The sequence below is a fragment of the Gallinula chloropus genome (assembly GCF_964237585.1).
Source record: "Gallinula chloropus genome assembly, chromosome: 9".
NCBI lineage: Eukaryota > Metazoa > Chordata > Aves > Gruiformes > Rallidae > Gallinula > Gallinula chloropus.
In genome coordinates, this window is record NC_140094.1 from 9,655,094 (window position 1) to 9,676,042 (window position 20,949).

General features: G+C 42.2%; 2 protein-coding genes across 2 annotated transcripts; both read right to left on the reverse strand.

The window, feature by feature from the left end:
- Positions 1–576: 576 nt before the first annotated feature.
- Positions 577–5,202, reverse strand: LOC311194736 (UPF0235 protein C15orf40 homolog; the record flags this gene model as incomplete). Its single annotated transcript, XM_084267936.1, has 4 exons — positions 577–1,532; positions 3,524–3,651; positions 4,510–4,802; positions 5,132–5,202. 4 exons carry the CDS (start codon positions 5,200–5,202, stop codon positions 1,440–1,442), a joined length of 585 nt encoding a protein of 194 aa, XP_084124062.1. The 3' UTR covers positions 577–1,439.
- A 116-nt stretch (positions 5,203–5,318) lies between these two features.
- BTBD1 (BTB domain containing 1) lies at positions 5,319–20,637 on the reverse strand. Its single transcript, XM_084268173.1, has 8 exons — positions 20,214–20,637; positions 13,708–13,864; positions 13,076–13,181; positions 11,298–11,495; positions 10,859–11,051; positions 10,213–10,300; positions 6,654–6,800; positions 5,319–6,214 (listed from the first exon to the last, which is right to left on the reverse strand). The coding sequence occupies exons 1-8, from the start codon at positions 20,630–20,632 to the stop codon at positions 6,056–6,058; spliced, it is 1,467 nt and encodes a 488-aa protein (XP_084124299.1). The 5' UTR covers positions 20,633–20,637; the 3' UTR covers positions 5,319–6,055.
- Between the last annotated feature and the right edge of the window lie 312 nt (positions 20,638–20,949).

The window sequence follows — 20,949 nt, forward strand, 5'->3', positions numbered from 1 at the left end:
AGGAAAGGCAACGTGCTGCTGACCACAAGCCTGAGAAAATAAGGAGCCCAGATGCAGACCATTAAGCAAACAGCATTCACAGTTTAGACTTAGTTCTCCAAATAGGAAAGTAACATTTTTCATAACATCTGGGAAAATGAGTCCCCTTGAAGGAGCTTTCATGTTGATAAGCACCAGTGATCTAACACTAAAAACAACTGCTGCAATATTTAGGATAACAGGAAGCAGAAAGAACTTGCTAAAGCAAAAGTTTTTTTACCATGAAAAACTGAATTATGAGCTATGAAGCCTGCACTGCACAAAGCTGGTAAAGAAATTTAGCTGTAACTTTTGCATTCATAACATTGCTTTCCAAGAGAAGGTATGATAAATCTTAAATAAACTTCAGAACAGTCTTTATTCTTTACTTTAAGCATTCCATGTGTGTATATGCATATATACATTTTTAAATATGTAACTATAGTGAAGATAGGATAATTTCAGACAGCAGCTGCGATGCAGATGAAAAACCAAACTCCCATACATTTTAGGGAAATACTAGTCGAATCATATTCTGACCTCTGAAGTATGAGAGAAGTTAAACCTTCTTCTCATATCCTACTCATTTTTAAATCAAGAGAAGATTGCAAAAAAGCCTTGTAGCACTCTAATGAGTGACTTATAGGAAACTTTTTTTTTTGTTAAGAATTTAACACAAACCAAAATCTGATAATATTTTTCACCCCTTTTATTAAAAACAGTCATTACATTTGACATCCATTTGGCAATAATATATGATTGTATCTCTACTTTTCAGGAAACTAATTACTGACTACTACAAAGTGACACTGTGTAGGCAATTACTAGTTTCTGGGTCAGTTTTTCATACTGCAAACTTCTGTGTTTGTTTCAGTTGTTCAGGTTATTCTGTTTTTACCCCACCTGTGTGATCAATCACAGCATACTGGCCACAAATGTGTTTATTTCAGATGTACACATGTGCACATACTGGAAAACTGCACCCAGAACCCGCGGCTAGATACTGGAGAGAATGTTCTTCCAGGGTCTTGACCATCCAGAAAGACTCACCCTTTTGTACCACTTTTCACATTGAAGCCTGTCACTCCAAGCTTTTCAGTTTGTTACCCACAGTTTGTTTCACTAAGAAACAAGTTTTCTAAACCATTTCTGAGGGACCAGCAAAGAGGACAAATCTTATGAACAGGGAACACTGCAGAGGGATGTAGTGACTGAAGCAGATACAGACCTCAGAAGACAAGTTTTTCTAAGCAAACCTACACAACAACTGAATAGCAGCAATATTAACAAGAGGGGGCGGGAGGGGAGAAGTAGCTTTCCCTAGTCCTCACCCATGTTCTCAGCATGGGTAGATGTACGTACAAAAGTTTATCAATCCATTTACCAAGATGCACTGACCCATTTCCCAGTCTTGTTTTAGGTCAGCTGGAAGCTTCTTTTTTCAGTTTTTCTAAAATCTCCTCTGGTGTCATGGATATCAAAATCTTCACCACTTTGTCACGGGATTTACCACCCTGGTTTAGACACACACAAGAAAACAGCTTTCAGAGAATCGCCACCAAGTACGCATTAAGAAAAAGTCTCACTGTAACAACAAAGTACCCAGTACCTTGAAAATAATTCCTGAAGCATGGGTATGTGCAATTAACAGAAGCAAGAGATAGATCAATGTCCTTCCTAGCTAAAGTCTTATCTACTGTCCTTTGCAAATCTGACACAGCTCCCTGAATTGCTGCTAGAACAAAAGGAAGGAGCAATAAGTCTCCGTAACTCACCTCTATCATCTAGAAGCAAGACTCCAATTAATGTACATTTCTATTTTGAAAGAAGTGAGGGTCTCTACATACATGTATTTGATAACTGTGGACTTTCAGATCTTTCTTCAGACTTGTCTCCTACAGAGTATTACTTACTCTCAATTTGAGCTCTCAGGTCGATAATATTGACAAAATGAAATCACACTGTATACAACCTGTAACACATTCACATTCACACAGCAGTTATTTGAAGTATTATTGACCTGGTTTTGTATCACTGGGAAAAAAAAAAACCTCAAAACTATTTTACATAGTAATTGGCAAATCTGCAACTTCATTTCATACTGCCTGAAGACACAACTTCGCTAGTATACAGTAAACCATCAGAAATAAGTTACTTGTTAATCTGCAGCCTGGCAAAAACATTTGAAAAGCCCACAAGGGGCATCCTACAGGAGGAAAAAGTCCTTAACTCTACTATACAGAAATATAGCATGAAACTTAAAATTAGAAATAGATTTTTGAAGTTGTCCAGTCAGCCAATAATGAAAATCAAGGCCGTCCCATAGAAATCTGGTAACCCCAGTTTCATACTAGATCATTTCCCGCCAGTCTCCCGATTTGGATTGGCTTTGTTAGTGTTAGTACCATCATAAAGCAAGTAGGATGTAAGAGAGCAACCAGTACCAAAAATCACTTGCTGTTTACACCTAGCAGATCAGGATGGAAAAACCTAAGCCATGGGTAAAATACCAACTTTACCACAGTACTTCACTGAAAACAAACAGTGGCCTGTGAAAAAAAACAAACACTAAGATGTAATTATTTGGACACCATAGGTCAGAACAGCTGAGTCAAGACAAAGTCAAACACTGGCCCCTTATATGTTCAACTCTGCTTAGCACTTACAAGAATAAAAGAGTTAAACCTGAACATCACTTTAAGGCAGGAAGAGTGTTATCTCTAAATGTTGGTAAACAAGTGAAGCAGTTTGCCCATGCTTCAGGAAAAATAAGACTCAAATCTTCACATCTCTACCTTTCAACAGCACAGTGCTCAACTGATTCATCATGTTGCCATTTACAAGATCCTTCTGCACCTACTACACTGACCCAACAGACAAAAATGAAAAGTGCAATTTTTCATTGTGCTCTTATGTTCATAAACTATGAATGAACATGTCTGGAAAGACTAACTTGAAGTACAATGAATTAATAAAACAAATTATTTATTCAGTGCAATGAATAAAACAAAGAGTTTCCACTCACCAGAGTCAAGACATGTAAATTCTAATATGAAAAAACTCTCGAGGCCCAGCTATACTCCATGTGCTTATATATGCTTTTTTAATGTGTTTCTGGTGATTTTCACTCAAATAAAAAAGTTACTTCAAGTAAATGAAAGGAACATTGATAAATTGCACATTCTCTGTAAAGCACAGATTTCATGAACTGTTTTGACGTGAAAACAAGAGAGCCTTTGAAGAACACAGAAAACATGCACCACACTAATTTGGAAAAATATAAGATGATGGGAACTATTCTGATTAAAGATCTCAAGATGGGTTGTGGTTCCTCCTCTGTCAGGTTTGTTCTCGTCAAACCTTTCCATTAACTGAACTAAAAACCTTTAAAGTGTCTTCTGGACTGACCTTGGAGACTGGCTGCCTGTACTCACTGAGTATGTTTCTAAAATGTTGAATTTAAATCGCAGGAGGACAAGACTGGAAGAAAAGAAAAAGGACATACCTTCTCTAAAGTAACGTCACTCTTCTTCACTTCTAGCACCTTAGAGAGGTAACGACACAGCTCTGCGTTGGCCTCCCCTTCTGATGGAGGTGCAGCAATAGCTACCCCTACTGCCTCAGCTGTCACATCTGTAACGAACATTTTAAGGAGTTTATGCTCCTATTACCTAAACCATCTAGTTATTATCTCCTAAACGCAAATGTCTATGTTCTAAGCCCCTCTCTACACTGCCCATTCTGCTGTAAGCTGGTCCAGCTCGGCACCACGCAGCAGAAGAGCAATCAGCTCACCCCACCAAAACGCAGCAAGGTGAATCAGGCTGCCAGGGGACCTCTGCCCCCCATCAACAACCTCCCTGTGCTGCCCACTGACCTGAACGCTGCCGCGGGTCGCCGTGTCAGCCCCGCACCCGCACAAGAAGCGGCTCTGGCTGGTGCGCAGCCGGGTCCAGACGTGCAGAAGGGACACGCCTGTTACTCGACCACACCCCAGCGCCCAAAGGAGCCCCACGAGCTGGCGGGAGGCCGGCAGCACGCCCCACGGGACGGGGCTGCCCGGCGTGTTGCTGCGGCCCCAGGAATCTCCGCCGCGCTCGCTGCACCCCCCAGCGTCACCGCAGGGGAACGCGGGAGCCCCGCGCGCCGCTTCAAGCGGCTCCGGAGCTTTTTATTAACTTCTTACAGCCTGGGGGTTAGAGAAAAGCCGCTGCGCTCCGCAGGAGGCTGAGCTGGACAAGGCAGCCTTCCCGCTCGGGGCCCCGTTGCCGGCAGTTACTGCGAGAGCGGAAAGGCCGCCCGCACTGCTCTCGGAAGCGGCCGGAGCACGGCAGAGGCGGCTGCCCACGGAGAACGCCGTCCCGCCTCCTCCCGCCCGGCGCAGCGGTGGGCAGACTCTACAGGGACCCGGCCCCGGGATCCCACGCGCGGCGCAGCGAGGCGGGGGAGGCGGGACGGCGGGGGGCAAACCCGCTGCGCCGGCGGCCCCACCTGTGACGGCGCTGCAGCGCGAGCTGGGCTTGGCGCGAACTGTCACCCGCACGCAGCCGTCGCCCGCCGCCGCCACTGGTCCCGCGGCGGCGGCAGCGGGTCCCGCAGGCTCCTTCCCGGCTCCTTTTCCCTGAAACAGAAGGACAGGCGCGGTCACCGCGGACAACACCTGACACGCCCCCCAAGCCCGCCGCGACTCCCCCGCCGCACCTTTCGAGGCATGGCCCCGCCGCCCGCCCGCCCCGCCAGCAACCGACGGAAGCCGGCGAAGGCCAACATAGTGAGGTGCGGCCCTTCCGGCAACACGGGCTGGCCCCGCCTCCCCCCGGCCCCCGCGCCTGCGCGTCGCGCCGTGCTACGCCGCAGCCGCCCGGGCTGGCCGGTGGGGCGCAGGCTGCTATGTGTGCGGCCGGTACGCGCTGCCGGGCAGCGGCACCCCGGGCACCCGCCCCGGCCCGCCCGCTGTAAGCCGGGCCCCGGCGGGCAGTGGCGTGCACAGCCGCGGAGCTGGAAAGCGCAGCTCGGGGCGGAGGAGGGGTGAAGGGTTGTGCCCTGCGCCGCCGCCCCCGCGGACGAAGGGAGGAGAAGAGGGCAGGCGGGGTCCGTCTTTCGGCAGTCTCACATTATTCCTTTACTGTGGTTCGAGGGAGGGTCTGTACGTGAAGTTCTACTACTACACAGCACACACTGCATGACGCTAAATACTATATACATAGGCCACTCGCATCAAATTATTCTGTGCAACCCGTTGCACACAAATCATCCATATACTAATTGTTGGTATTCGAATGTGCAGTGATCAAGTAACATCAGTACAAGTCCTGTATTCCCATTTTCACATTATACATTGTCTTACAGGCACAGACGTATATACAGCGGCTACTTCCCTAGCCAGCTCTATGTTCCAAAACAGCCCTTCTGAATTAAGAGAGATTCTGGAAAGATCACTTTATTGCTGAATTTGACCCAGTAGTTCTTCAGTGCAGCTGCTGTCTGCAGTGCTAAGTCCATTAATTCTCCATGGCTCATCCAAAAAAATCAAGATGATGGCACGATGAATCCAGCTTTTCTGATGTACTTCAAATAATAATAATAATAATAATTTAAAAAAAAAAAGATAGCAATTCATGTCCACAGGGTCACTCCAAGGTCATTCCAGACAGAAGTCAAAGTTAGGACTACAGCAGCAGCTTCACTGTCTTTTTAAGGAAAGGTTGGGGAAACCTCCAACAAGAAGTTCATAAAAGGGAAGGATTTTCCAGTTCCAAAAACTTATTTTACTACATGAGAAATGAAGGGTTGAAAATACAATGCAATTCAACACAAGAGAGTATTTAAAACAATCTTTTCAATGCAGAGTACTTAGTCCACTTGACAGTTTGTTAAGAGGAAAAGCTGTTACCTTCTGCCAATAATTAGGCAGAGAACATAGCTTTTCTGGTACCCCTCAAACAAGTTAGTTTTGTTTCCATGCATTCATGTAATGTCACAGAATTTAACTGCTGCCAGTAGTCCACTGGTACATATTTGAGATTAGCATGTGAAATTATGTATAAAATATTATTTCTGGTATCTGCCCATCTTCTATTGATGTCCCGTTGTTGTTACCTGGTGAACTATAAAACACAAAGCATGTTTTGCTAGCAGTGGGAGATTCGTGGATCACTTTCTTCAAACCTTTTGTTCCATAATGGGAATCGGGACCCTGGAAAAAAACATCAGAACAGATAAGCAACTGAATGAAGTGGGCAGCAAGACCCATTAAATGCTCCAGTTCAAACACTACTGACTGAAGTTACTGAATAAATGAAGTCTTCCTTTAATCTTACATTTTTTTCCATAAGACAGCTGCCAGTTTAAATATTCTATAGACAGTGCATTTGCCCACACAGAACCAGTAACTGCTACTGGGATTCATTCTAACTCTTAGATCAAGTCAGAAAGTGGGATGTCACAAACAATCCAGGCAGAAATTCTGTGCTGTGGCACCAAAGAGAGGTAGCAGTCTTGGAAGTTACTGTGGAGTTTAACAATGGCCTTCTTTAACACTACACTTAAAACAAACTCAAGACCTAGAAGACACACCAAAAGAACAACTCTTGCATCAAAATAACATTTTCTTCTTCCCTGTTAGACATTCTTACTTTCAACGTTGCACAGGCTGTGTAGCAAACCGTTGGCAAAATCTCTATAGGTTCTTTGAACATAACTCTGAATGTACTGGCTGTTCCATCACAACTAAATCCGGTATCGTTTTGTCCTAGTGTTTGATTCTTCTCATAATCAATTATCTGTAGAAAAACAATGGAAATAGTATCTTTAGGTTTACAAGCTTGAGAGAGATCCTTACTGTATGCATATTAGAATATTACAAGCAAACAGTTGCCTACGCCCAGTTTAATTGCTAGGACAGCACAATCTCAGACCTGGAACATAGGTGTAATTTCCCAGTGTCATTAGGGCTGGCTGACCCAGAAGCCATCCTGAGCCATGGCTTGTGAGTTTTACACAGGCTGTCCAATCTGTGGGCTAGATCAACACTGCACCAACTGGGTTAACAGTTTTTGCTTGTGAAATGAAGAAGAGCTCTTAGACTTTCAGCTTCTGACCTTTGTGCACACTACCTCTAATCCTCTACTTAGACTAGCTGATCTTCACACTCCTCACAGCCCACAGGAGGGAAGCACATTCACCAGGTGTGGCTGATGCTGAAGACAGGTTTTTACAGATAACATGAGTGCTCACTGATACATACTTAAAAGCAAACAGGAACTTGTGCTGCTATTTCTTACACAATTTATTTCTATTCTACATTCAGCATAAAGATTTCCCTTAGACTACACATTATTTCTCTGGCCTTCAATTCTAGTGGTGACTAAAAATCACCAAGATGTAGCCATGGCAGATACCTCACTTCTCATTGTGGACAGTAATCCTGACCCATGCTGCTGAATAACTCTTGCAGAAGTTGGGTATCAGAGCTTTAGAGTAACATGAACACTTCTCATCACTGCACTGACAAGAACACTATACATTAATACTTTAGCAGTAAATTGCCCCATATTTTTAACATATTACACAAATGACACACAGCCCAATTTTAGGAAAATACGCTCTATTTTGTCCCACAGCTACAATCAATAGAAACATTAATGCCAAAGTCACAAGCTCCTTTCACATAGAAGATGTATTTGCAATACACATGATCACTATTTTAAGACAAGTATTCAATGTTTAACTATCTGAAGCTCTGCTAGTACTGACACAGGTCCAAGAGAGACAGACACCTGTCTGAAAACACTGACAAGAAAGTTTCAGATTTATCAGGAATTAAGGATGCCTCCAGAATAACAAGAACACGTGTAACATAGATGACCTTCATCTGAACCATAAAGGTACCTTAGCCTTTCAGTTTGGACCAGCAGCATGTTTTTTCAAGCAAATCTCTTATCACTCCCACTGAGTATGTTTTGGTTTGTGTTACAAGAATGAAATTCTTTTCAGATGAAATAAATCCAGCAAACGAGCAGAGAGAGCACAGCAAATGCTCTCATCTGCAACAGGAATTTAGCAGAGATGACCAAACAGAAGTTAGTGCAAAGTAAAAAGAAATTCCTCAAATATGGCTGGCACAGCTGCTCAATTCCAACTCTCTTTTTCTAATTAATGCACTATGCTGCTTATTTACATAGGTGTACAGTTTGAGAAAACCAAACTGATGGCACTTGAAATCAAGGAATGTGCAAGTGAGCTTTTAAACTGAGGAATGTGGAAAGGCCAACAAATTCCTTCAGATACATTGTCTTTGGAACATCATAAGAAGAAAGGCACTTTTTTTCTTCTTCCCCCCCCTTCCCCCCCTCCCCCCCTTGAGACAGACACAAAATTTCTGTCCTTAAGTACAGGATTGTCAGAGAAAGGTAATCAGCAAATAGGAAACAGAAGAGAAACTTCTGTCATTTAAACATAATGCCCAGAAATGAACAAAGAGAGCAGTTCCAGCCCACGGTAGATGTCTGCGAGGTAAAAGAGGGACAATGGAACACCTGGTCCTAAATGAAGTAACAGATGCATTCTTTCACAAGACTTTCCACAGACCCAATAAATCAACGTGCTGCGATGGGACCAGGTTATAAAATACAGAGCAACATAAAACTGTGCCAGTCACGGAATAATAAGCTAAGTCATTAAGAATCAAATCACAACTAATCTAAATGAGAAAGAGAATTCAAATGGACTGAAACTCCTTACTTAAAACAGGAAAAAAATATAGTGCTGGATCAATATTACCAGAAGATAATCCTGACCACAACATGCAAAGATCAAGCAGGCTACAAGACCAGGAAATACAATTTTAGTGGTGTTTTCAGTTACCCACTCAGACTGGGCAAGTGTCACATCAAGGCATGAGGCAGGGATAACTGTGCTACCACTGACCATTTCAAGTGCTTGCTAACCAATTGCTTGGTAGGAAAAGCAACTGTTGATTTGGTACTGAGTGATGTGCAGGATCTGATTCAAAGTTTCATAACAGAAAACACTGTGTAACAGTGTCCACAATATACTTATCCACACTCCCACATGAACCACAAAAGCAAATCCAACAGTGCTGTGCTGAATTTCAAAAAGATAAATGAGGATACTTATTCCAAAGAAGCTAAGAGAAGCAATTAAAGAAAAAATAATTTAAAAATTGAACTCTTGTGAGAAGTATGCAGCCTAATGAAGGACAGCACATGCCCAACTACAGTATCACAACATATCACCTATTAGGAAAGGCTCGAGAACAGCAGAAGGCTATTCCTGGAAATAAATAAACAAAAAAGGGCATCCTACAGAAATACAAAGCTGTATCCAGATTCAAATAGAAAGGTTCAAACAGATGGAAACATATAAAATACAATTAAGCAGGCCAAAAGAAGTTTTAGGGACAGCTATTTGAAAACATCAAAGCCAGTGTTAAACCATTCTCTCAACACAGCAGTAGCTGTAGAGCCCTATAGACTCTCTGGTGGGCTAAAGAGTGTGAAGATGTAAATAGCAGCAGGATAAGGTCTTCAGGTAGGAGCCTGGAGATCAGCAATACATTGAAGTCATTTACCAGCAGAAGAACCTTAGGAGATTCCCATGCTGGGACAATGTTTTCCAAAAACCTAAAACTGAAGTAACTGTACAGAGGAAGTTATGCTAACAGTAGCATACAGCCTCCTGCCTAGGGCTGCACCGGTAGCAAAGGAGATGTCAATCTTTCCAAAACGCTCTGGGCAAGGACAAGCCTCTAGGCTCCAAGAGAGCTGTTGCTGACAAATCCAAGAGCTCTCTCCCGAATTACTAGAAACTTTAATAAAGAACAGGCTCTGTGCACAACTGAACATATTACAAAGCTATGAAATTCCTCTGCAGAAAGCTTACAGAAATTCAGCACAAGTGTCCTGAAAAAAAAGACTCATTAAGAGCTACTAAATAGAAAAGCCAAATTTGTCTCAGGAAACACCCGAGGAAACTCAGAATACAACAGAAAGGCAGAAGAGTTTCGTATTGTTCTTACTTTTCCCTAGTCACCTGCTTGTGGCCACTGTCAGGGACACAAGACAGGTTAGATGCTTGGTCTATCTCCTGCTGGATTCAAATACACACCAAACTTTTTGCAAGTACTACAAGTGTAGTTTCTGCATAGGCCTATGTAAACAAAACGTACTGTACCTGTATATTAACTTGATAGTCTGTGGGCCCATGAATAGATCCATATAGCCCAAACCCCACTATGGAAATCCTTCTATTAACTGTGAACCTAGGAACACACAAGCGAAAATAAAGGAGTTTAACCAGCTGTGATGGGTGTGTTACCTTATTCCCAAACAAAGAGGAAAAAAACCTTGCACTGATGAGTAAGAAAGTAAACTGAAAACTACGTTAACACATGTTACAATAACGCTTTCTATTTAGATTTCAATACTAAGAAAAATGCGTTCTAAAGTATCAGCTTTATAGGTTAAAGTTTTGCTAATCCCCCACAAGATATTCAGTATTACTAAACAAAAAATAACCACATTCTTTTGAGTATCTCCAAAATAAAAGGAGATTGAGGCTTGGTGTTTTAAAAAGGAACATGCACTTCACAACAAATCACTCTAGAATGCACCAAGCCTCCTGAACTTTGTTCTTTGCTATTTTATGCTTTTGTGGGCACAACAGCCCAAGTTATTTTAAAAAAATGAGATCAAACATGCCCAAACAGAACCAGCAAGTTTGTTACTGTATCTTCTGCCAAGAAGCAGAAGTTGAGTAATACATTCCCTTTCTTCCCACACTTGTCTGTCTCTCCTCCAAATAGTTTCAAAAGCCATACCTAATCCGATCACTTGTTCCACTGTAGCCCCAGCGACTCTCCACTTGCTGGAACCTGTTAATGCTGCATTCTTTTCCTCTAAGGCAACATCTTGGTCGGTCAATATAATCTACTTTAGGTTTAGGATTGACAGTAAAATGCAGAAAGAGATTTACTACTTCCCGATCTGACAGGATTCCAGACTGAGCAGGGCCTGTAAAGAGAGACAACCTCTAAGATCATTCAGAGAATTACTCCAGCTGTTGCATTTAAACCACTGAAGATGAGATTATTTTCTAATGGCCAGAGCGTATTCTGCAGAATGTTTTGCCTTCATTTGTGCATGACAACTTTTACTAGTAGGATATTAGTAACAAAATGAGTTTTAAGCACCCACACACTTATAGGTGACAGTGCAGAGATGTGGTCTAAAGGTCAGAGAAAGAACCCCAGAACTGACCTGCAGCAAACTCTTCAATGGTCATTAGTGGGAAACGGATTAAGGACAGAGCTCTCCCCAGGACTTTTTGCTTGTTTCCAAACGTCACAGGCAGTTGTTGTCTTTGACATTCTGCTTCTGCCCAGCGAACAACAGCTCCAAAGAGTCTACTTTCTCGAATGCTAAGGGTGTCTCTTTCTAGAACTGCACATAATGTATCTAAAGAAAACAAGTTGACAGATTTAGATTTAGATTTTGCATCCAAACCTTTAACAGTGCTACACATTATGGAAGCTTAAATGGTTAACACTAGGAATATTCATAATATGGCATCAAAGATAAGGCATCTTATGCATAAATATATCTCTTATTGGTGTATAGATTCCAAACTAAAAAAATAATTTTCCTGCTCTGAAGACAGCATACAAACTTTCCATCTGATACCTAAAAGCATGACTATATATAACCTACATAGTGACAACCAATAGATATCCTAAAGAATTTCCATGGCCAGGGCAGGATCAGAACTGGAAGTGACCAACTGATGAATGCACACTACTGAAAAACCAAGTTATTCATGACCATGTTGTCATAGTCTCATCTGATTAGCTACCTACCAACCTGCATCAGCTATAGACACAAGTAGCTGTGGTTCACACAAAACCAGTTTAATGATACATTAAAGTTATCATAAACATTTACATCTTTGCCACCCACAAAGCCTGAAGGTGGAGCACAATGTGATGCAAGGTACTTGCAAGGTACTCTCACTTGTTTTACAAAAGCAAGTTTCCCTGTATTTCTCACTCACTCTGGCATTTATGAGTAACAGCTATGCAAAAATTCTGAGTTTATCATAGAACACAAGCCAGAAAAAAAAAAAGTTTTCATATTCTTAACATTCGGTCTTTTCTGCAAAATTTTATATGCCCCAAATTTAAGCAAGGTTTGTGGTCATCCAAAATATTGTACTGTAAAGCCAAACTCATTGGGACTTATCAAAAGTACAAATCCCTCTGAACACAAGTTAACAACGACTGCATTTTCTTTGAGCTGCTGGAATACTTTCCTTCAGTCTGAATTTTCCAGCTAAATTGGAGTAAAGTCTTAGACACATACAACAGCAATGAAATTACTAACCCAGTTTACAACTGCTAGCTTTTCATAAAAGATGAAACATAGAAACTAGCAGTTTGTTGGGTTCTTTTAAGCAGATTTCACAAATCATACCTGATCTGTGCAACTGTGAATAGAGAAGTACCATGCTGCAACAAAACAGCATGATGCCTGATGAAAAGCAAGTGTGAATCCCTCAAACACAAGGAAAACCACTCAGCAAGTGAAAGCTTTCGCTTTAACAAAAGCATAATGTCACCACAGTGGGAGCCCCAGGACACTGATCCTAATCAAACGGGGAATCAATGCAGTGGAACTCTGCTTGGGAGTGAAGCTCCAAGGAAAGCACTGCAGGGGTGGGTAATAAAACTTGCTCTGATTAACATATCATACACATGCAATGTCCTGCTTTGTTCATTTGCAAACTTGCTAATGTAACACCAAGTGTTACTGTCCAAATTCTGAGATCCACAGCTGCCCACTGTGTTGACACCTGTGCAAAGGTGGGTGCAGATGAGGGAGAAAGCAAACTACCCCAGTTTACCACGATAATGAGATAACATGTGCTTGGGACTCTACCTACTGGATAGGGGAGGCAAACTATCCTGGGTTAATGGAACGAAGTCTTGTGCCCTACAATTCCTTTCAGAAATTTAATGCTTAGGACACACATAGTAACTTACCTATATCGATATCAGTAAAGCCTTCTGCACTTATTGCATCCATGGTACTTTTGTCTATTGTGTCAAGACAAAGACTAGCTAGCTGAGGTTCATCAAACAAACGAGCCTAAAGAGGTAAAAGAAATACACTTTAAGTATAAAGTCAGACCACTAATCTTAAAAAGTATTTTTACTCTAGTATAGATCTAAATTAAAATAGGTTAACTTGTCGTAGTAGTTTTTGTGTTTATAACTTAAACATCACTTACATTCTCAAAGGAGTACATAATTAAGGAGAATTCACGACATGCAAGTTTTCCTTTGTATTTATGTTTGCAGTTTTGGCAATATAAAACTAAAAAAGTACATGTCAAATCTACTATAGTGAATTTAAGCATAGTCTTAGCAAAAAACAATTAAGAGATTAATTCAGATACACTGTAGAATAAACTGGCTCCATTTGCAGTGTCCCATTCCATTACATATTAAAAAAGGGCCTTTCCTCCACATGAATAAGAAACAGATTGTAAAAATGCTAAACAGAGCAACATAAAATATACTGTGATAGCAAACCCACTGTGTAGTAATACTTAGCCATTTTCTCCAAAAACTGACTTTGCTAGTAAATCAAAACTAAGCTTAAGTTTACCTACTTGAGTAAGCAGCATAAAGGCATTATCTGCTCGGAGGTGCTTTGTGAGAAAATCCACACAATGTGCTTCCAGGGCTGGGACTGCATACTTTTTAGCAGTGTATAAAGTAGTCATGACTGTTTCAGGACCGATCTGAACTTCATCTGAATAAAGAAACCTAGAAATCAATAGACAAATATAGATCATAAAAACATTATCTTGAGATGGGCACAATTTACCAGTCTCTTTGCATTTAGAAAAAAGGTCAGAAATTTGCACAGTGAACACGCACCACTTCACCATGTAGCATTTTTACAAATTAATATGCTAGCTAAAGGGTTAAAGAAAGAATATTACGTTAACCTAATGGCATACATTTGTTATAAATATGTACTACTCCGCAAGACTGATCTGGCTGTACTAGTTATACATAGCTACCAAACTGTAAACAACAGCTGAGCTGCAAAATGACTTAACAGGCAAATGCATGCTATTTTGATTCACCAGGAAGAGCTGTATTTCTAAATATCAATGCACAACCCTCTATGGCTATATTACTGCCCTTGATTTACTGACAGTGCACACTAGCTTCCCCACCTTGAGAACAGAGTCACTAACTGTGATAACACCTTATGTCAAAGTTACCATTCCGTAGTGTTCAGAGGAGAGGAAAGGAGTAATATTTTAGCAGATGACCTTGACTCTTCTAGCCCTGTCATAGCAAAACACTCTGGCTTATCTCCACTGCTTGAGGCTAGATGACCGGCTGAGATTTTCGCACAAGCTGTGTACCAAAACATAAAAGTCTCTACCAAAAGCAGGAACAAAAACCTGTTTCGTAAGCAGCTGTTATTTGAGGCCAGACAAGATAAGATTTATTTTTAAGGCTCTGAAACAGGTAACTTATTTTTAAAAATACCTTTTCTTACAGGTGAACAATGAAGATAACCTCAGCAATATTTCATCAGGTTTTCAGATATGATCAAGAATAACCAGTGATTTACAAAAATACGTTTGTCCCCAACACACATGTGATTAAACATAACAAACCAGGACAAGTTCACAGGAATTCCACAACGAAGACCAAAATTTTCCTTTATATTTCTTAATATTTTTTGTCCAGAACCCCCTGAAATGAATGGCAAGGAACAAGTAGAGACAGAAGGGGCACTCAGAAGGGTTTTAACAATAACTAGTTCATATATAATAGAAGAAACTTGTGAAAGCAGGATGCTCAAAATTGTCTGCAATATGGGGCAGACCCAAGTAACAGAAATGTAAAATTAGTTTCAACTAAATTTCTTCCCTGTTTATATTTCTTATTATCTGCAGAAAATTATCAGAAATGGCTAGCACACAACTAAATGTGGCCTTCAGCATTAAATTTGCTGTCACTTATCAACAGGTACTTACGTACCATTACAACACTCCTATCCATTTAAATGGCCAGCTTTCACATCAGTTATGAATAATGCTCTAGGTTAATTCTTTAAACTGGATTTACATATAGCAGCTTTTAGAAAGAACGAGTTTAACAGTAACACATCTGTTAGTGAGTTTCATAAGTGAGTTCTAAATGACCGTGACAGTGTTACAAACTCTTGATGAAAACGAGGGGCTGACTTGCTAGTCCCAGTGACTGACAAAGGTACTTCTAAGAAACTGAAATCTCATCAGTACAGTTTGTATAACAAATTGACAAGTAGTTCATTAAAGAACTAGAAAAGAGCATCTAGATTTTGGGTTTAGATTCAAAAGACCCTCCCCCCCAAAAAACCCAATTAAAAACCTGTTTCAAAAAAAGCCTGTCTTGTACGACTTTGCAGGACCTTGAAGTCCCAATCATGTAAGAGTTGAACATAAGCAGGCTGTAATAAAAAGCAACATATCCACACAAAACATGTTATAAATTTTACCTAACCCTAAAGGGAAAAAAAAAGGAAAAATATTTTCACCAAGTTGTTTTTGGATCATGATTTTTATTTTATTCTTTAAGTGTGTCCAACCTGAAGCCAATGAACTGACCCACAGAGGAACTAGTCTAGCTTGTGGTTCAGTTTCTACTTCACATTCTTAGGAATAAGGGTGTGGTTCCAAACTGCGCTTTTCTGACTCTTGCTTTCCCAGGAAAAGTGCAGGCTTTTTCCTCTTATGATCAGAAACCAATTACATGGCCAACTGACAGGAATTCAGATGTTGTGATGGTGCACAGACACACAGGTTTTTCATTCGCGTGAGATCCACGAGCTATAGGATGCTTTCTTGTCCCACCAAGGACACACAGGAGGCTCTATGCTCCAATCCCTCCCCTGCCAGATAGCTGCATATACAGTAAGAGACACTCCTCAAATGCAAGTAAGCTCACAAGACTCAACTGATTAAGAGTTCTGAACACTAAAATTTGCACAGCATCTCAGGCTCACCCTGCTGACCTCACTATCTCTTTCTACACATCAATCACCACAGTGCAGAACAACTCATTGTCCCAGAACACTTGATATGGTTACATACATCGAAACTGAGAAAATTCATGGCAGCAAGTGTCCAAATACATGAAGAAAGTCAAATTGTCAGGGTTTTGTGTATAATATTTCAAGTCTTTGACAATATAAATACTTTCCTGGGATTTTCAAAGCCGAACAGCAGCCTTCTGCAAATGCTAAAATAGTTGAATTGAAGTTAAACAGTAGTTGAAAAAGTCTGAAAAACGCTAATAAAGTACATTCCTCTAGGATGTTGCATAATCCCATTTCCTTTACGTATATGGATGCATTCATCTGCTCATAAAGAGGAACTCTAGGTGTGTCTTCTCTCTAAAAATCCCTGCATTTACTTACATACCAAGAACTCTGTCTGCCTCTCAACTCTCTGTTTGTGGCACGCCTCAACCAGCACACCTTTACATTTATGCCACTGTTCCACCTCCACTTGACTCAGTGGGGCTCAAGATCACTTATCCTTCCTCTTGCCCCTCTTCCTTCCTTTCCTCCCCTTCAAGAGACTCAGAGAAACAACACTGATTTTATTGTCATCCAGAATGGGGGACATGTGTATGTGCATAGTGGAATAACACTTCCAGCAACCAGAACATGCAATTTTCCAAGTGACCACTCGATCATTCACTTCACGTGAGCCTCTCATACACTTTATGCCACTTCTCTTTACTCTCAGGTTAGCACTTCTTCTTCCCCTAGTCTTCCCAACAGCTGAAATATTTTCATTATTATAAAAGTAGACAGAAATCTTTTTCCAGTTAGTCATGATTAGCCCTCTATTTACTGCTTGCCTCAGTCCCCTGCAAAGACATTTTGACGATGGGCTGCTAAATTTGTGCCACGTCATCCCCTTCCTTTATACTATGACCAAAGGACAAATTACAATGACTGTAAAATGTATTTTAAAAATGTGAGCAAAAATGAAATATGTTATTGAAAACAACAAAATGAAGCCCTAAAGCAGAATCTACTGAGACACTGCTAGCCAGTTTGTAGAGTTAGAAACATTTTTTTTTAAAAAAAGCAGCAGTTTACTTTGGAAGCAGATTCAAACTTTGTAACTTATTTCAGCTCTTAAGGATTTACCTGTCCATGAAGTAGTCAGCAGCTCTTAAAAAAAACCCCTTATCTGGCTCATGTTTGAAAACTCTTCAGGCAAGAGGAATACTGGATGATAAGCCAAAACACACACCACAGCCTTTTCTAAGCATTTGAGCTGAGCCAATTCTTTTCTAACAAAGTTCTCTCCTTTTTCCCTGCCAATTTTAAAAGGCTCCTCTTTTCCCTTCTTTACAGTTAAGTTTTTAGCCCACAGACAAGGAGGACTAACCAACTTTCTTCTAGGGAAAAAAAAAGAACGTATTACTGGTACTATCAAAGTTTCAGTTTATTATTTTTAAATATTTTAACTCTACTAATGTATTATTTTATATACCTCTGTGAGGAAGTGGTAGCAACTGTAGTCTACTTTAAATTGTGTAATAATATATCCAAAAGCAAAATAAAAGAACAGAGATCACATTAACTTGGTGACTGACTGATGTTTAAATCATTCAATTTTAAACTACTTTTTCTTTCCCATAAACATAATTCTTGAACTACCATCTGTTTTGTGACAAAACACTAACACCGATAGAAGTTTACATCATAGGACAGAGAAATGACACTCATTCTCACTGAACAGATAAAGATGGAATTAAGAGAATCAGAAACATTTTAAAATTTTTTTCCTTTGTCAGTAGATCTTTATGAAACACATCAACTACAGATAGGACCTAATGCATCAAATAAGTAAAATGGAAACAAGCTGTGGAATGTGAAATAATTAGTAAGGTATCCTCTACAGTTTTTTGCATCACTGAAACTTTCCTTTATCTTGATGGTCATTTGCTGTGTGTGTTCAGAGACCAACTTAATTTCTAGCCAATATGCTTCAAATTGGTCTTTAAAGGATTAAAGAAACATCCTATAAAAGGCAACCATCATTACCTGACCAATTTACTAATGATAGATAAAAGAGGTCAACAGCATCAGGTATAATTGTTGCCTCTTCTGGCCAACACCAGGGGCAAAAAAACGGTTGTTTTATAGTTGGCATACTTGAAAAAGAGTGTACATGAGCAGAGAAGAAATCCAGTATCTGTCTGTATTAAAAAACTTCTCCTTAGATGCTTTTAACAAGGTGTTGCAATTCAACTATAAGCACTATGAATGTATACATATTTATATACACACACACACACTATATTTTTATTTTTAATATGGAAGAACGCCCTAAGAAGTTACCATGTATTTCATACCAAAGACATCAAACCTGAGATGTTTCAGCAGTTTGTCAGTCTGGTGATATTTAGACAAGATACAAGTATAATCAGTCTACTTACGCAAGTCCCCTGGCTGTTACGTACTAGCAGCTTGACCAACACAAGATGGCTTTTGTTTGCTTCTAACATCATCTCTTCATTCACTTCTACAGTTTTCAAATACCCTCCTTCTCATCTTCACTTAAAACTCTCCTGTTTCTGTGTTTATATTCTTATCCAGACAAACTTATCCCATAACATCCACTTTTCACTGTCCAGTGTTTTTTCCATATAGGTACAGACACATATATATGCACAGTCATCTGCTTTTAAGCTTTAAGACCACGTTGCTTGAAAGATACTTCCCACTCTCTCCCACCCAGCTACACAGTCTTCACCTTGACACTACCTCTTTGCTAAGAATCCACAGCATAAATACAGTTCATCTGCTAAGGACAAGAGAGAGACACTGACACTGCATGGTTGGTTGTTGCTTTGGTGTTTGTGTGTTTTTCAGTGGTGTTGTTTTTTTCTAAATCAGTTGCTGCAACTCCTGTGTCCATGACTAGTAAAAGGACTAGGTGCCTCTTCTCACTGTTCTTACCTGTTAGGCCTCAAAACAAAGAGAAAGTTCCTAAGATTTTGCAACTTTTCCCACTACAGAAAGCTCTGAAAGACTATGTATCTATTTCCAGGAAGCAACATTAATTTTTTTTCCAAACATTCATTACAGAAATCCATTTCATACGTTTTTTATTGGGGTTTTGCCTGGCAGAGTTTGAGAAAAAATCTTTAGGTTAAGCAATATAGCCTGATGCACAAAGAAACATCAGTAATTGTTTCTATGAACACCATAATACCTGTTTACCACTACAATGAGTAAAAATAAATGGTAGATAAACTCATCAGTTTAGTGAGTGTAAGTAGCAGCAGCTCCTATTCTGCCCAGACAGATCACTAACCCTATTTAGATACTTTTGCCACCACCGCACTCAGTCTCACTTGGGTGATTTGTGTATAAAACAGTTAGTTGTTACTCCCTTCTGCTACATATTCCCTCTCCACTCAAAAGTACCTGAAGTAACTGTGACCACAATGGTAGCCTGGTATCCTTGTGCTCTGCTAAAAAGATACAACAATTTATTACCACGGCTGAAAAAAGTGCGCAGTAGGATGAATAAAACTTCAAACCGTGTCTCAAATTAAATTAAAAGCTTGACATAACGGCCTCTGTCCCTTCTCTGGCATTACTAGGAGACAGATGTATGGTTGCAACAATCAGAGGAACCACTAACTCCCATCACCTCACTGAAAATCAGAAACGGAACCAAAAGGCCACCCAGCACTGCCAAAGTCCTTTTCTGAAGGGACAACTAGGGCACTTCCCTCGGGAAAAGGATGCAGGAAAAGAGCAGGACGGAACCGACGCGCGTTGGTGGGGCAGTGTGACCTTGCCTGCCCCCCCCCCCCTTCCCCGGGGTGGTGACGCGGCTTCTCTTCAACTCCCCCCCGCGGAGCCGGAACCGGGGGCCAGAGGAAAGGAAGGGACAGAAGCCAGGAGGGGCCGCAGAGTGAGGGACAGACACCCCCGGCCGAGCTGGGCCCGGCTCCTCAGCCGCGGTCGGGCGATGCCGGCGGGGGAAGAGACCCACCCCCCGTACCCGTCCGCGCGGAGCCCCCAGCCCCGGAGTACCCCCGGCCCCCGTTCCCACCCCAGCCGCGGCCTGACCTGAGAAGCGCCAGGAAGGCGGCGGGCTCCACGTCGGGCAGTTCGATTTCGGCCGAGGTGGTGGCCATGCCGCCGTTAAACATCGCGTCGAAGACTGCGCTGCCGGCCGCCAGGACGAAGCGGTGGGCGGGGATGCGCTGCTGGCCAGGCCCGGGGGGCGCCCCCCCGCCCCCGCCGCGGGGGCCGCCCTTGCCCACCACGAAGTGCACGTCGCTGAGGAGCTCGTTGGAGAAGAGGAAAGCAAAGCGTTCCCGCAGCGAGCCCTTGGTGGCCTGCCAGTTGTACAGCGGCTCCCGCTGCAGCACCGCGCCGGCCTCCGCGGCGGCGGAGGCAGCAGCAGCGGCGGCGGCAGGGGTGGCGGTGGCAGCGGCGGCGGGCGCCTCCGCGGGTGCTCCCGAGCCGCCGCCGGCGGCCGCCATCGCCGCCCTGAAGGGCCGGGCCGGGCCGGGCCGGGCCGGGCCGAGCCGAGCCGGGCCGGGCCGCTCCGTCTGCCGGCGGCACGCGAAGCTCCGCCGCGCGCCCCGACGTCAACCCCTCACCGGCCCTGTGCTGCGCATGCGCCTGGGCGGCGCGCAGGCTCGCGGGCGGCGGCTGAAGCGGTCGCTGCGCGTTCCCAACGGTCGCGGGTGGCTGAGGGGACTGAGGCCGGCGGGGGCAGGTGCGGGGTGTTTCAGGTGTCGGCCGCCGCTCATACGCCGTGCTTTGGGTCTCTGTCACTTGTTAGTTTTATCAGGGC

What these genes read in the sequence shown, in the direction of transcription:
- BTBD1 (XM_084268173.1), bottom strand. Translation starts at nt 20,632, where the DNA reads ATGGCGGCCGCCGGCGGCGGCTCGGGAGCACCCGCGGAGGCGCCCGCC. An exon ending in CCTTTATGCTGCTTACTCAA is followed by an intron (nt 13,182 to 13,707) that starts GTAGGTAAACTT and finishes TTACCTCTTTAG; the next exon opens with GCTCGTTTGTTTGATGAACC. An exon ending in ACTATCAAGTTAATATACAG is followed by an intron (nt 6,801 to 10,212) that starts GTACAGTACGTT and finishes GTTTTTCTACAG; the next exon opens with ATAATTGATTATGAGAAGAA.